Raw genomic sequence first — 16,461 nt, 5'->3', positions numbered from 1 at the left:
AATAAATAGTTTGCCAGAGTCCACAATAAAGTCCACAGGATCTTATCTGGAGTGGATAATATGCACTCATACTAGTATTTATTTCTGTACAATAGAATAGGTTAGAAGGTGAAGGAAGAATGTAAAGTTGGAAGTAAACCAAAAAAACCCACCCAATCCAGACAGTAGAACAGAATACAATTAATTTTTATATAACACGCTCATTGCTAAGTGTTGTAAATCACCTTGCTGCAAGAGAGTCAATCACAATCTAAGGGAACAATGAAGTTTTACAGCAGGATAAGTAGAGAGGAAATGGCTTAGAGAGGAGGAGAGAGAAGAATTATTGGGAAAAGAAAATCCAACAATGTCAAACCATGACAGGGTCAGTTCGGAGGAATAAGGGAATTAGTGTGTGAGCTAAAAAAGTAGCAGGCTTGAATGCATCTTTGTGTGGAGATTTAAAGTTTTTTCCTCCACAATAACAAACATTCAACCAGATGGAAATAATCCGATGGCATCAAAGTATCAATAGAAACAATTCTATCAGAGGGGAACACTGCTTTCTAGCTCCCCTCCCCTTCTACACTGGCTGACCAGTATCTTAAACAGTTATTTCAGTGAGCACACAGAGACTTATTCTTAAAGGTCAGACCAGATCATTACAACCACCTAGAACCTGAACTCATGTGTAACACCAGGAACAAGTAGTGTTGTACTCTCCAAGGTTCACATCCACAGACACCATGCCAGCTGTGCTAAGAAAGCAAGTGCCTCTTGAATTCATTCCAGCGCTTGCCCCAGAATCCTTACCCAAACCCATACCCTCACATACACCTAGACCCTAGAAGACTGATGCCAACTCCTCTGTAACAATTTCCTAAATAAAACATTGAGTGTCACATGCTAGGTGGTTACATATTCAAATCTACACTGCCTTATTTGTTTAGCCCTTACACCTACTGACACTGAAATCCACAATCCCATCTTTTCACCCCAAATATCAGCTTTTCCTAAGCCCTTTCTTTTCTAGCCACATGAATATAGGCTGTAAATCCTCTTCATATCAAGGGACTTGCTCTCCTCATCTGTATTCACTGCTGCCTTCACCTGAAGAGAGGGCTGCCGCATATCAGCTATCGATTTCTGTAGGCAGTTTTCTGTCATCAGCAATAAGTGATTGCTTATTAGACAGACAGGGGAAAACTTGAGCATGTGGGCAGTGCTATTTATCATAGAAACTAAGAGCTTTGCAATGAGAGGTAAGGCTGGAGAGGAGGAGGAGGAGGAATTCTGCCAGGGTTGAAGGATAGCTGTGCCCAGGCGAAGCCCAGGGTTCTGGAAGGGCAGGTGAAATCAATTCTTTGAAATGGCTGGATTCCCAGAGAAATTGTCTTTAAGCTCGATCTTTAACCTGAGAGTGAACTTGGCCTTCATGATTAGTGGGGAGCAACAAAGATAAAGCAGCTCTTGGATTAAGTATCTCTTACCCTTTTTGGATTAGGTCAGTGGTACCACAGAGTGCACTAGAGCTCAGAAAATGACTCTTGCAGAGGAAACACAGAGCAGTATTGATTCCCTAGCATTGCTGCAGACACTTAAGATCTGTAATGAAGTTTAATGAATGTAATGAAGCAGAGAACAGTGCCTTTCCTCTAGAGAGCTGAGCAGCCCCACACCTTCCAGATCCATGCAAAACTGCAGTACAAGCCATTTTCTTTCTCCCATCCATGAATAGTTTCCAACTGGCAGAAAACACCAGGGTGTCTACAGGTGTTCACTGGTTAATTAAGCAATTGGAAGGCATCATACTCCTACATAAACACCTTGAAGAGTCATTTGAGTATTTGTCACCTGTATAGATTTCCTGTCCTGGAAGTTAGATCAACCTCCCAGGAACAGCAGCCTTAGAGAACGGTGTCACAGAAAACTCTTACAGGATGAAGTCGTAATCACATTCTTGTAGCCTACAATACTTTTGATCCTAACAGCATCCAGATCAGTAGCAATATTTAATAGCATGCCTTTAACAAAATGAAGTGAAGGAAGGGAAATAGAAACACCACCCCAAACAGTTAAATAAATTATGTTTGGGATATCAGGGGAAACATCCTTAGTAAGACGCTTCACAACCCCCTAGGCTGCCTCTTCTCTGCTTTCTTATACACTACCCTATCAAGGAGAATAAATTGGTTCCGATTACTTGTTAAAAATAGAAGACATCAATAAAAGTCACTTCCAACTTCTTTAACCACTTCATACTGCAGAAATGTGCTTTTATAGGAAGAAGGTTTGAGCATGGAAGTCCATTTCCATCTCTTAGTCATCTGCGCTCTCACAGATAAACACTGAAAACACAGGTGGTGTACTCCTGCAAGATGCCATTTTAAATAGGCCTCATCATTTTCCTCGCATTGTGCATGAGAGCCTTCACACCTAATTCAGAGCAGAGCATCACTGCTTTCAAGACCACTACAGCTGTGCATATTGCTAGGGATTTGGCTCCTCACACTCATTCACATATGAGGATTTTTTGCCTACTTCTACAATAACAGGGATTTTTTCCTTGCTGATTCCTCACCATAAAAAAGGAACAGATTTCTTTGAAGTTAAAAGTATTACTTAACTCTGTAATCACTATAGGATAATAAGCATCTTTCAAGAGTAGAAAGGGGTTGCTTATCTGAAAATAATTATGCACCTAAAGATACATGCAGACATAAAGATACCTACTTTATATTTTGGTTCCTCAACACCTTTAAAAAACTGGCTTTCTCTCCTTTGGGCATCCAGCAGAAAATTGGCCTCAATCTCTTTTTTTTTTATCTCTTTTGCAGCAGCAATCTGACATCCTGGTGCCCAGCAGTGGTATTAATCATTGAAACACTCTTCTGTTCCCCCAGCTTCTCTTAACCTGAGAATCTGTTATGTAAAAAGAGTGGAGCTCAGAGAGCAGTTGACAAAACACAGTTCTTACAGCTGCATGAATGTCAGACTGAAATGCTGCTACAACCTTTTCCCCTTGCTGCCCCTCCTTCCCCCCCCCCCCCCAAAAAAAGTAAAAAAAAAAAAAAAAAAAAAGAAAAAAGAGGATAATAAGCACAAGATTGCTGGGGAGAAGTATATTTGCCTGGCAGTAGCAGTACAATTTGTGAACACGGTAATACAACTGGGACGTTTTTACTGAAGCTTTGTAAGGGATGGGATTATGGAGTATGTCACCTAGCTTCCAAGCCACATCTACTTGCCTTTATGAGTTTCTTGAAGCTTTCTGTCCAAGGCTAAGTGTGTTCAGGGGCAGATTTTTCACTAAAAATGCATATTAAGTAAGTGGCTCAGGGCTTTACGGTAACAAGACCAAGCAGTTTGAGTAAAGATTCTCTGGAAGAACTGCAATCTTAAACACAGCAAATATTTTACTTTGATGGCACTTTACTGAAAGTGCCATCAGTCTTGAACTCAAGGGCGGGAGGGGGGTGGCAGAGAAGGGAAGCCTCTGCTGCTGTCCTCTGTTTATCAGACCAGATTCTGATGCATTTTCACATAGATTAGTAAATCACACTAGAAACAAAATCACAAAAATCAGTAAGGCTACCAACTGAACACAGCACTATTCAATGCAGATAAGAAAAATAATATCTATCCACAGAAATTTGGTCACTCAAAGCCTCACCCTGCTCGATTCAGAATACATAACCCAGTACCTTTGAACTAAGGTCTCAACCCACAATAAGATTTCCTTGGTTTAAATGGTTACTACTTGTCAATTCATCTGCTGTGACACTGCCTGTGTGCTTTCAGCACCAGTAACTTCAAGAAACATGAATTTTTCATTATGACTGAAGCTAAGCAGAGTTACCTCAAATATATCACGGATTATAAGTGTATATGTAGACTATCATCAGCACTCAGCTGACATGGTAATTCAATCGTGCACCAAAGGCCTAAATTTTAACCACAGACATACAAATACTGTTATGAAGTAAAGGCTGATGCATAGCATCAAACTAACGTTATTGTTGTTAATCCAAGATGTCACCTAGGTATAAGACAAATTCCAGGTATGGAGGGCTTTGTCTTTTAATAGGACCACCACACAGTGACATGAAAATGTGGGTATTTCCACATAAAAGCATTATGATTAGCAATGCTGGTGGTGGACTCTGCAATTTAAAGGATGCTTTTCAGTGAAGAGAATGATACAGATTGTCACCAGGTCCAACTCCCTGCTCAAAGCAGGACCAGCTTAGATGCAAAATGGAAAATTGGATGCAAAAGAAACACTGGCAGAAAAAAAGAAGAAAACGAACGAGAAATTAATGAAGGAGAAGAAGCGGGGGGGGGGGGGGGGGGGGGGGGGAGAGTACAGAATAGCACTGGTTCGTTCTGAATTCTCATCATGATACTATATAGACTTCACAGACCACAACTGCTGCTAAAAAGATGCAGCACATAGGCAGGGGAATAGATGGATGATGGTGAAACAGCCAGATAAATGTTAGGGCAGGAAAAAAAAAAAAAAAAGAAGAAGAATTCAAAGAGGCGGAGAAAGAAGAGCTTTGAACTGGCCTTTATTTTATCCCATAGGTAAACTCTGAACGCAGAAGCATCTTTGGTAATAATTCCTACCTGCCAGCTAGTGCCTACAACTGTCCAGACCTACAGCCAACATCAGATAAACTCTCTTCTAAATGGTTGATAAGGGAAAGGAATCTCAAAAAGTCAACACCAAGGAACTCTAAATCACACGTTTTCACCGCCTTTTCCCACTTCTTTGCTCCTGCTTACCCTGAAAAGGAATGTACCTACATCTCTGGAATGAGTGTTCATCTGGCACCTCTTCCAAAAAGCAAAGGCAAGGTATTGCAGCGTCCAACACCCTACCAGCTCTGTTACACTTTCTCTGCAGAAGTAAAAGCAAATATTTCATTAATAGAAGCTTCCTAACAATTTTCTGAAGCAGGGCAAGTCTCAGCTTACCTACACCTGAAATGGAGTCCTGCCTGCACCTATTCCATGAAATAAATCAACACAGCAACACAAAAGGAATGAAAAATTCTGTTATGTCATTGAAAGATACAAGGATACTGAAGTCATCAAGCTGTACTGTATACTGAAATTCATCAAGGATCAAGATCCTTCTTTTACTAAAAGACTCTCACTTAAGAATCTTTGAACTCTTCTAAGCTGGTCTCATATTTTGGCCAAAGCCTTCACTTCTAATGATTGTATTTGTTCCCCAGCTGCCAAACTGGACACTTTATAGTGTCTGTCTTATAAGGATGCCTCTGCTCATGGTATTTGATGTTTCCCGACATCCTCCCCAGCTACTCTAAACCAGATTTAGTTTGCTGGCCTGAGTAGCAGCAGAAATGGTGCTGCTATTAAGTGAGATTTGGTGAATGTTTCTGCTAACATTGTTTCCACGTAAAGCTCTCGGAGCAAGGTTGAGAAAAGTGAGCACAACGTTTCTCCGAATTCTGGTTAGCAAGATACAAAGCACCCAGCACTGTGGGTTACTCAGTACACTTCACTTTAAACAGAGGGTTTGCCATCTGTTCTGCCCTCTAATTACAAAATATAAAGCAAATATAACTCACTACTGAATCATAAAAAGTAAGCTATAGGAGATTTAAATTCATGGGAAAAGCTCTTTATTTAATGCACAAAGCATCTGCAAGGTTTTTCTTACGTCATACTTCAGGCAGTAATCTAGGGAAAATGAGAGTCCTTCTCCAGGATGCTGCCAAACATGTTTCTGGCAAACCTGGATGAGTCCCCAGGGAGGGGGGCTTCAATTTAGGAAAATTACGTTGCGGGGAAACTTATGTATCTATGCAGAAGTAGAGGTATTACTATACTAAAATGTAGTCATGATAGCATAAGGACGTAACTGGGGCAAGAATGTAAGAAAAAATATCAACCTTTATTAGAGTGATTGATAAAGTTGGGAAAAAATAAAAACAAACAAAGAAAAGAAAAAAACCCCACAGATTAGTTTTTGGCAATGCAATTTCTTCATTAGGGACTTCTATGAAAAAAAAAGCTTGTTCATTTTTTCTCTATAACCAATTATAAGACTACAGTATTTCAGTTTGTTGAGTGACACACAGTCTCACTGTAATGGGAACACAGATATAAGAAACAGCTGAAGACAACACCAGGGCTTCTTAGAAGATGGAATCACTTTTGTGGAAGAGCAGCAAGAAAGAAGGAGTCTGGGGCTTCCCTTTTATTCAGCCTGTTGTGGCTGCAGGCAGCTCTGCCACCTCGGGTTGTCTGTCCTGCAAAATTTTGGGGACCCTTTGCAACACTCCTGTGCTCTGTGACACACAGTTTCATTACAGACTGAGATGTGATGTGGACTGTCAGCTGCCACAGGAAAGCAGCCCTTGCATCCCCCCATGCGAGCAGGCAGCAAACAGCACCACGGGAGCATCATGGGCTGGCAGTCCTTGCATGACCTGGAATTTCGCAGACGTGCAGCATTTTGTTGATCAGGAGCTTGTTGCCTTACCAGATAAAGGTACCTAATTGCTACTTCCTGAATAGACACGTATCAGTGATATTTAATAAAGGTGGAGATGTGGGAAAGGAAAAGGCAAACATAAGGAACTGTCTTTGGATTTTGCAGAGTTGAACATAAACATTGCTTAAACGTATTTTAATACCCAGCATCTTTCACTAACTGAGCACATTTAGTGAAACCACATCTGATGATAGCAGGGAAAGTCTGACAATAAAAGCCTGCGTGGACTAGCTCTCTTACACGTAAGGAACTACAATACATCAATCACGACCCCCGTTACAAAATCAGGACTGCTGACCAAGCTAAAAAAAGCATGTGCTAATCAGACCCACTGTGGACAATCTTCCCTGACCTCTCATGTGCATCCTGGATTTAGACTCCAGACACATGGGGTTTATATCAAATCAGGTCTGATTAGTCTGAAGGTGAGGAATGTAGCAATTGATTATACCAACTGAAGGATGCTTCTGCCAGATAACTGAGGCACTAGTTCCTGTGTATACCAGCAAAACAGGCATTCATTAAGGGGTTGATAAAACTCCTCCTAGCACAGGCGAGTGCTCACTTTTAAGGGCCAAGTTGGTAAGATATTTGAATGGGTTTATGGGTAGACTGTCCTGTTTGCCAAAACTTTCCCTACTGCACAATGTTAAAGACAAGACAATTTCTAAAATTTTGAGCCAATAATCAAGAGATAACTGAAGACAAGGACAGAATACCCATGAGTGAACTCCAGGAAAAACAGACCAAAATGGAAGAAGTACATTTTGGATACTTTCGGGGTATTACAGGTATTGAATTGAAAAAAAGAATAAAAAAAAAAAAAGGGGGGGGGGGGGGGGGATGCAAAAAAGGCACAAGCCCAGAAATAGAAGCAATAAGGGCCTGTATACCAATATGAGAAGCTCAAGTGCTAAAACAGATGAGTCTGAATACCTGCCAGTAAAAGAGGGCTTTGACAAAAGAGGCACTTCCTGAGCATGGCAGAGTGAACAAAAATCGATGGGATGCCATTCCAGAAGGACAAATCAGGTCATAACCACTGGGAAGGTTACTCCACTGAAAGATCCCTGTAACCTACCAAGATAGTATTGTATTGACCGAACAGAGGGAACTGTATCTTCAAAACTATAATGCTACAAAGTCTCCAAGCTATAGGAGTACGTGTCTTCTAAAAAAACTACTATCTTAACCTCCAGAGCTGGTACAAATGGTCAACAAAATCCTCATCTTACTGGGGCCTGTGGAGCTTCTCACACTGGTTTCAACAGAACTGAAACACCATTCTGGGCTTTATATACATGGTCTTAACATCCCCAGATAAGTCAATCATAAATTACCTGGAATAATTGCCCATTTTAGGTTTTCAGCACCTTTTCCTGAGGTGTCTGGCATGGGCTTCGGATTAGATAATGCTTGTCTGATCAAGTGCAGTAATGCTTGTGTGATGAAAAATGAATACCAAATAAATAAAAGGAAAAAGCCTGAGGATATAGCTGATGTGGTTTCAGAATGATGATAATAACAATAATAAAAATCAGTTGCAATAAAACCATCCAGAGGAAATGTTTAAATCAATTCATCCAGACAAAGAGAAGGGAGACATTGAGATGGGTGACCACTTCTGCAGAGGCAGTGTCAGTAGCAAACCTTCCTTAGGATCTTTTCCCTAAAGAAGATAAGGAGAAGCTGAAGTCAATATGGAAAATGCTGGGTAAAAGACACAGAATCAAGGAAATTCACAGAATCAAGGGATCCAAGCAGACTGCAGCAGCAGCACTTGTGCTGCTTAAAGATCTGTCGAGAGGAAATCGCCGTGCAGGCAAGAGCTGTGATAAGTACTGTTGATGACAGGTTTGGAAATGATAAATAAGAACAGTGCTTTGTAAGACATACAAATGAAAGTTACACTTTCTGACTGTGAATGCAAATTCTCATACAGGTCCTCAGTGCTCTTGTCCTCCCTCACTGCCTCAACACATATGTCTGTACATGCACGAGATCTTCCTGCTACCCACAATTTCTTTGGGCAACGAGTGATAGCAAGAGGGTGTCTCTCCAGCAGCCCTAGCTAGTGACATAATTTCTCAGTAATCAACAGATTCATCACATGTGCAACTAAAAGAGCAAGGTTTGGTATCACAGTCCTCTCCATGGCACTTCCACCCAGACACGATCTCACTAAAAGAAGCAGGAAGAATGCTCCACAAGAACTGGCATGTTTAACTCTTTGAAGACAAGCCTTTCACAACCAAGTGACCTATAGCTGCTAAAAATTACACAAATCACATAGAAGGGGGGGATGGAAGCAGCCCCAGGCACATCACCAACCACTTTAACTTGCAGGAAAAAAAAGCACCTTGCAGTCTATTAACATCAAATGCTGCTAAAAGATCAAAATTAAGCATTTGTTAGAGACTTGCACCAAATACGACAGTGCTGCTGCCTCTGTCCCTCTGTCATGCTATTTAACAGGCATGTGCTCCTCTGAAACAGTCAATTTGAAGTGGGGGCAGCAAGGGCAGAGATTTCTAAATTTATGCTACATTTTTACATTGTTTCTGTAAAGCTGCTTTCACATTTTATGAATTTGATCAAATAACTCATGAGTAAACATTTTTAATAGCTTATTCAGCTCTGCCTGATACCAGAATTAAACTCTCCCAGTTGTATGATCCTTCTGTCAGGCTTACAGGTCGTAGATTAGAAGGAACTGTTAAAAACTTAGGATCAAAGGTAATTAAAAAAGACTGCCATATATAAACAATATCTAGATCACTGCACAAACCCTCTGGAGTGTCAAGGGCAGCTATAAAGTTCAAGCCAATAATACAACATCCTGCTTAATTAATAACATTTTCAAAAGAAGCAGACAGCAAGTTTAGGGCTTCCTAGAGGAGTGCACCTACCAATTACCGAGACAAACAACCAGGGCAGAGTGGAAGACTTAAGAGACAGCTCATTACTAACACTTCCTTGGTGACAGAATCCTCTTGGGGATACACAGGTCCTCTGGTTCAATGGCCCCAGGTTCTTCTTCTGAAGACTCAGGAAAGTACAGTCTATACAAATGAAGTAAAAAAAAAGAAAACCAGAAAATCCCTGTCAACACTATCTACACAATTGCAACATTCATCCAAAGAATGAACCCACCAGTGTGTACCTGCATGGGTAACTCCAGAGACAGAATAAATTGCCAGCAGAGGCAGAAGAGCAAGAAAGGGAAAGTCCCAAAGCAGGGACATGTGGAGGGGTATATGGAAGCCTGCCAGCCCAGCAGCACCCACAGAAGCAGTACAAAAGTGGTATTTCTCCATTGTAGGTCATTTTGTAAAATTGCAGATCTATTCTTCTCAGATCATAAAAGTTACCCAAATTATTCAAGACACAAGAAGCCCAAACCCTCTGCAGCTGTTTTTTAAGCAGAGCCTATTTTCTAGTTTTCCAAAAAACAACCCCAGTATGAGGTGCAGCAGTAGCAACAGAGGTAGAAGCTGAAAATTAAATGCAGTCTGCTAAAAGGTTGTGGTGGATTAACCCTGGCTCCTCTGCTACCAAAACCTTGCCACACAAACCCAATATAAAGGTTATCACAGCGCTACAAGAAAACTCAGTCTTGCTGTGCCATTCTTAGGGCTTCCCTCACTTGGAAAAAAGGACTTGATCAGACAACTAGAAGCAGAGCATCTAAGACTACTGAAATTACTTCAGCCTTCTGCCTTTTATGTAAATCCTGGATTATATGACACCACACATGACATGGTTAACAATTCTGCTCAGTCTTGACATTTGCTAAGAGAATCACATGAGTCTGGAGGATGAGAGGTGAGGACCTGCTTTCTTGGATCCATGTCACAGATGCCTTGTTCAAGGGCAAAGCTCCTCTCCTCTTCTGCAGACAGAAGTAGGGGGTAGAGATTGGAAGAAGTTGTAACTGACTGAAGAGTCTGAGGAGAGAGACTTGGAGTAAAACTTCAAAGGACCTAAAAGATGCTATAATGGAAATTCAACAGGACATGGATATTTAAGTCATAGTACTCCTTTTGAACACACCAGGCTCAAAACTGTCAGTATCAGAAAATCTCCCCAGTACAGATGACTCAAGTCATTCCCAATCATACAAATTATATAGTAATTAATGGCTAAGTAGTGGACACTTCTTGAAAAAGCTAAGCAGCACACAGGCTCTTCAAACATCCTCTTTTTTTCCTTCCTCCTACCATGTGTATATAACTATACACTCTAAATGTCATAGACCCAAAAGCACAACTCTTTCAGAATTCACTTCCAGCTGTAACATTTGACAATGTATTTTCTCTTCTAGCACACCTATTAACCACCTAATAGCCTGGAACGGCTGCTATTAGATAACTGAGTTTGTAAGGGGATGTTGTTTTCCAAAAGATTAAAACTTCTGCTCTGCTGAATATTTTCACATTTTATATAGAAGAAATTTTTTAAAATCATGTCTTCAATTTTAAGTAAATTAAGAAAATCCTACAAGTAAAGCCAGTCTAAAATATTACAGTATTTCGTTTTTATTTAATCCCCCTTCAACTTTTTCAAAACCAACATCTGTATCAGACAAGACAATTTTACACTTTCACACCTAATGACATGCAGTTAAGCTATCTGACGCAAGCTAAATGCCTCTCCAGCGAGGGAGACGAGCATCAGGTCCTGCAGCACAAGCAAATGCAGTGATGCTGGCGGTGCAGAGGCCTAGACTGAGCTCACCGTATTGATTTTAAAGCAACTATATAGAAACAAGGATTTTCTTTGATGATATTGCTCAAGCGGTTTTCTGAGAACAAAAGTATTTATTCCCATGTCTTGGGTATTGTTTTTAATTGGATAGTAGAAGGAAATTGTTTATTTAAAATCTTTTGAGACTTCCCCAGTAATGTTAAGGATAATCTGTTTTATCAAAAAGAGTTTCAAATATAGTTCCACAGTAAGTAAATAGCCTGGTTTGTGAATTCCTTCCCTAACAGGTAACCTGCCAAAAAAGTCTACTGAGACTTTCTATTCCATGATCTATGGATCTTGGTAAAGTAATTATTTTGTATTGGATCCCTCTTATATACACAGCATCTCTTGCAACTCTTATCTCTTATCTTGTACTATTTATTTCAAGGAAATTGATATGATTTTCTCTTAATATCCCTAAATATTCATATAACTTGATGTATATTTTCCCCCCTAGAACAAAATACGCCTGTCCAATATGTACACCTACTATTCTGGTGTAACATCATTATAACTTCCAAACCCGATACATCTTTAAGTCCCACAGCTGTCACTTGTTATTCCAAATTCTAAGTGAAATAGGATCTTGTTAGCCAAAATTGAACACCCACTCACAAAAACTCAGTTATCTCACTCTCTCATACACATGCACACACATATGCATGCAGCAATGAAACCGTTCAGATAAAACAAATGATTCTACATTCCACACAAAACATGTCTGGGGTGAACACCCAATTATTGTTTCCTAGAGTTCATTGGTTTTTAAGCATCTCCTTTTCCAGCTCAGGACAAAGTCAGAAGCAGCACTGAAATGTCACAACAAAGTTTTTGTAAGTCTTTTGGAAGGCTCTGGAGATCTCAGAACATGCATCTAAGGCTTTGATAACCTTGTAAAAGCTTCTTACTGTGCCTTTTATAAAGCCCTGCTTTACTTTCTTTTTGTGGCTTAACCCCAGCCAGCAACTAAGCACCATGCAGTCGCTCATTCACTCCCCCCCCACCCAGTGGGATGGGGGAGAAAATCGGGAAAAAGAAGCAAAACCCACAGGTTGAGATGATAAGAACGGTTTAATAGAATATAAAAAGAAGAAACTAAAAATGATAATGATAGCACTAATAAAATGACAGCAGTAATAATAAAAGGATTAGAATATACAAGTGATGCACAGTGCAATTGCTCACCACCCCCCGATTGACGCCTAGTGAGTCCCTGAGCAGCGATCCCCCACCCTCATTCCCCAGTTTATATACTAGATGGGACGTCACATGGTATGGAATATCCCTTTGGCCACTTTGGGCCAGCTGCCCTGGCTGTGTCCTGTGCCAACTTCTTGTGCCCCTCCAGCCTTCTTGCTGGCTGGGCATGAGAAGCTGAAAAATCCTTGACTTTAGACTAAACATTACTTAGAAACAACTGAAAACATCAGTGTGTTATCAACATTCTTCTCATACCTAACTAACTCAAAAACATAGCCCTATACCAGCTACTAGGAAGACAATTAACTCTATCCCAGCTGAAACCAGGACACTTATGAATCCTTGTAATACTGCAGGGAGGCTCTGTTTCCTTCCTTTCTTACCATCGCCTGTGTGGAGGAATCAGTATCGATTGGCACAAGGATGTGGCACCAGCCTGAAAGCCACAGCACATATACCACCTTCCACAGCAATGGCACGGGTTTCCACCTGGTCCCACTGCTTCCTTGGAGGCTGGGGCTGAGCCGAGGGTATTATAGGGGTCCCAGAGCCACTTTAGCAATGCTGGCATCCCTGCTGCCCCGTGACAAGCCCTGCAGTAGAAACTATAAGGCACCTGCGCCTGTGGCTCAGAAGCTACAGGCTGGACAACCCAGTGCAGCACAGTGACAGGCTTTTAAGCACCATCTGAGCCCTCTGGCACTGCCTGCCCTATCTTCTGCAGCAGAAGCCACATAAACTTTGCAGCAAAGTCCATGGGTAGCTGAGGCTTAAAGGTTTGCATCTAATTAACACGCCACAGCTATTGGGAAACCAACTGTGCCCCTGCAGCTTCCCCACGTTAGAAACATTGTTTAGAAAGAATGGACAAAGCATTTGGCAATAGGGGTGAAAGCCTAATTTGGGAACAGAACAAAGCAGGGTGTATCTGCAAGGACAAAACCAAAACCAAAACCAAACTACAACTACTGTGTACAGCACTGGACCCGAGAGCAACCTGCCACGTCGTCAGAAAAAGGGTTAAATTGAACTGATGTTTGGGGAAAACGGACCTGTTTGGTAATTTTGGAAGATTTGACACCTCTATTGAACGACTGAAACAGTACATAATAGCTAATGATATGTGTGATGAGAGAAAGATGGCTGTTTTACTGAGCATAATGGGGACTGAAGCCTATAACTTGCTGTGCATCCTAACAGCTCCTATTATACCAGCAGACAGCAAAGCATGTGCCAAGACTGTGTGAATCCTACAGAGTCCCCAGCACACAGACACTGTGTGGCCACAGAGCATTTTCACTTTTACAGACATGATAAAAGGGGGGGGGGGGGGGGGGGGGGGGGGAACCCCAAACCTCAACATGTGGCTGGAGTAAGAGAAATTAATAGAGCATTGCCAGTTAGGACAAAACGGGATGATGCACAAAGAGGATTAACTCGCAAGCAGTAAGCAAAGGGAAGCACTACAAAACCAGGTATTGATGGGATCAAATGTGACTCTAAAGCATCAAGGTCTGGCTCAGATCTCACCAGCAGGATGGAGCATTTGTGCAGCTGTTCGGCCACATGATGGAGGGCAAGTGCATATGCTACACCAAATGGTATACAGTACAACACCACTTACTGCTTTCAACTTTCATTTTCTTTCTTCTCCTTAGTAACTTTTCACCCTACATACATGCCAGGGAGTTGTAATATCATCACTGAAATATGCCCACCGTCACATGCATGTTTCCTGAACAAAAGCACACCAGGGACCAAACGATGCAAGGGTATGCTTTTGGTGTCACAAACAATTTCAGAATCCAAATGAACCCCGGGTCAAAGGTAAATCCCATACAGACTGTGAAAAATGGCGATGTTTACAGAATTTGTAAAAACCTCATTAAACAAAAAGGAAAACTATGTTCTTTTACAAATAAATAGTGTGACATGAAAAAGTACAACCAGTTTGAAGAAGAACGTGCCAGAGAACTTCAGATTTCTTAGTTGGCCGGTTCTGTTTGGAGTCCATGGAAAATAGGGTACAAGTGCACAGCATAGGGGACAACAAAGTACTAGATAGATAGATACTCCTCCAGCTAGTAGGGGTGAGATTTAAAATGAAGGGCCTTCCGCTGTTTTCATAATTTCACATCAGAATTATCAAGTTACTAAAATGGATTAGGTTGCAAAAGGGAGCACTCCTAACACATGCACAGGGAAATCCACACTGCTATTACAGAGAAGGTGACACATAACTGTAAGAAGCTTGTGCTAAAAATACTAAGCTGGGAATTGAATGGGTTGGGTATTATTTTGGAGAGAGAAATTTCAACTGCAGTGACAAAGTATTAAGTATTTCCAAGTTCCAGCCACAAAATAACAACTCTCTGCAACTTTTGGAGTTTTTTGGAGAGCGAGTGGAATCTTAGAGGAAGGTACCGGCAGCTAAGAAAGCAAAGGAAAACAAAACCTGTGCTTGAAGAAGGACCTATTCCTTAATTTTGAAAAGCCTATGGAGTATTTGTTGAGAAATGAAGGCAGTCAGAAATTCTTAAAATACTTAAAAAATGCCAGAATTTCATCAAAGGTTTTCTAGGCTAATGAAACATCCCTTTAGTGTCAGCAGTGTTACAAAATGGGACTGTCCAGTCTGTGTTTTTTCAGGATTACAATTTAACCAGTACCATAAGTGGAGACATTCACTCTCCTTAGGAACAGGACATTTTTTTCAGTGATTGTTAGTTGATTTGTCTCCAAGAATTATATACCTAAAACCTATTTACAAATGGAGATTGGAGCCTGAGAAGGGATACATGTTGTAACTGACACACAAGAGCATATTCAAAAAGACAGATTGATAAGAGTATGGTAAAAATATTTCAGGTCCTGAGTGAATTTACCCAAGGAATACAAAGGGAAGTTGTCATAAATTACACATAGGATTTCAATTATGCTTATTTCAAATAAATAGATCCTAACTCACTATGCTGTTTCTTTGCCTCTGATTTGAACCTGAGAGCTCCCTGTGGCACTGGAGCAGTAATTTTAGCTGCCAGATGATCCCCCTGAAAGGCCTGTTGTTTTGCTGCCATGTTAATGTGCCTTTGCAGAACGCAGCGATGCTGACATGGAAAAGGGACACAAGAGTTTAGCCTGGAGCGTTAGACACTTCTTACTTCGGCTACCAGAAACATTGTGATCATATATAGCTCTAGTTTCAACTTTCTGTAGTAAGGAGCACCAGGAAGGCAACAGCCTGACTACAGAGGAGTAGTATCCCAGAGTGCTCCACGCTGTGACACTGAGCTCTAACGCACCAAGCAAGATGCAAATAGAGATCCTTTATCACATCTGCCACTGGGAGAGGAGGGCAAGGGCACCAAAGCAGCATAAGATACAATCAGCATGTTCTCCACAGTACAAAGTGAATCCCACCACTGGCAAAAGATATGGAACAAGAAAAAACTGAAAATGAGCTCTTGCTGGTTGTAATACATAGGGCTACAGTGAATGGACTCATGCACACTCAAATTGTTCCTGGTTTTCTTTGCACTGAAAGACCAGCGAAAAAGCTGCACCAGACTGTTATTGCTACAACATTTGGGGCTTGCAAACATCAGAAAAGTACTAGTAAGGTACAAAAGTGAAAAAGTCTCATGGTTGGAGGTCATGGAGTGACCTATGAATAAACAACTGTCGTGGTTTAACCCCAGCCAGCAACTAAGCACCACGCAGCCGCTCACTCACTTCCCCCCCCACCCAGTGGGATGGGGGAGAAAATCGGGAAAAAGAAGCAAAACCCACAGGTTGAGATAAGAACGGTTTAATAGAACAGAAAAGAAGTAATTAATAATGATAATGATAACACTAATAAAATGACAACAGCACTAATGAAAGGATTGGAATGTACAAATGATGCACAGTGCAATTGCTTACCACCCGCCGACCAACACCCCGCTAGTCCCCGAGGGGCGATTCCCCGCCCCCACTTCCCAGTTCCTATACTAGATGTGACGTCC

At 41.2% G+C, this 16,461-nt stretch overlaps 1 protein-coding gene across 7 annotated transcripts in view; it reads right to left on the bottom strand.

Annotated features, from left to right (window-relative positions):
- TSPAN4 (tetraspanin 4) overlaps positions 1-16,461 on the bottom strand; it is a 477,301-nt gene that overhangs the window by 190,189 nt on the left and 270,651 nt on the right. For 2 of the 7 annotated variants that reach the window (XM_030038293.2, XM_030038295.1), the window contains one exon: positions 9,479-9,570. The exons of the other annotated variants lie outside the window; for them this stretch is intronic. In XM_030038293.2, the coding sequence (XP_029894153.1) occupies positions 9,479-9,570 (92 nt within the window). The remainder of the gene's footprint in view (positions 1-9,478; positions 9,571-16,461) is intronic. 7 annotated transcript variants of the gene reach the window in all.

Source organism: Aquila chrysaetos, chromosome 16 (assembly GCF_900496995.4).
Source record: "Aquila chrysaetos chrysaetos chromosome 16, bAquChr1.4, whole genome shotgun sequence".
Classification (NCBI taxonomy): Eukaryota; Metazoa; Chordata; class Aves; order Accipitriformes; family Accipitridae; genus Aquila; species Aquila chrysaetos.
The sequence above is the reverse complement of the archived record's forward strand: the minus strand, read 5'-3'. Positions and strand labels throughout refer to the sequence as shown.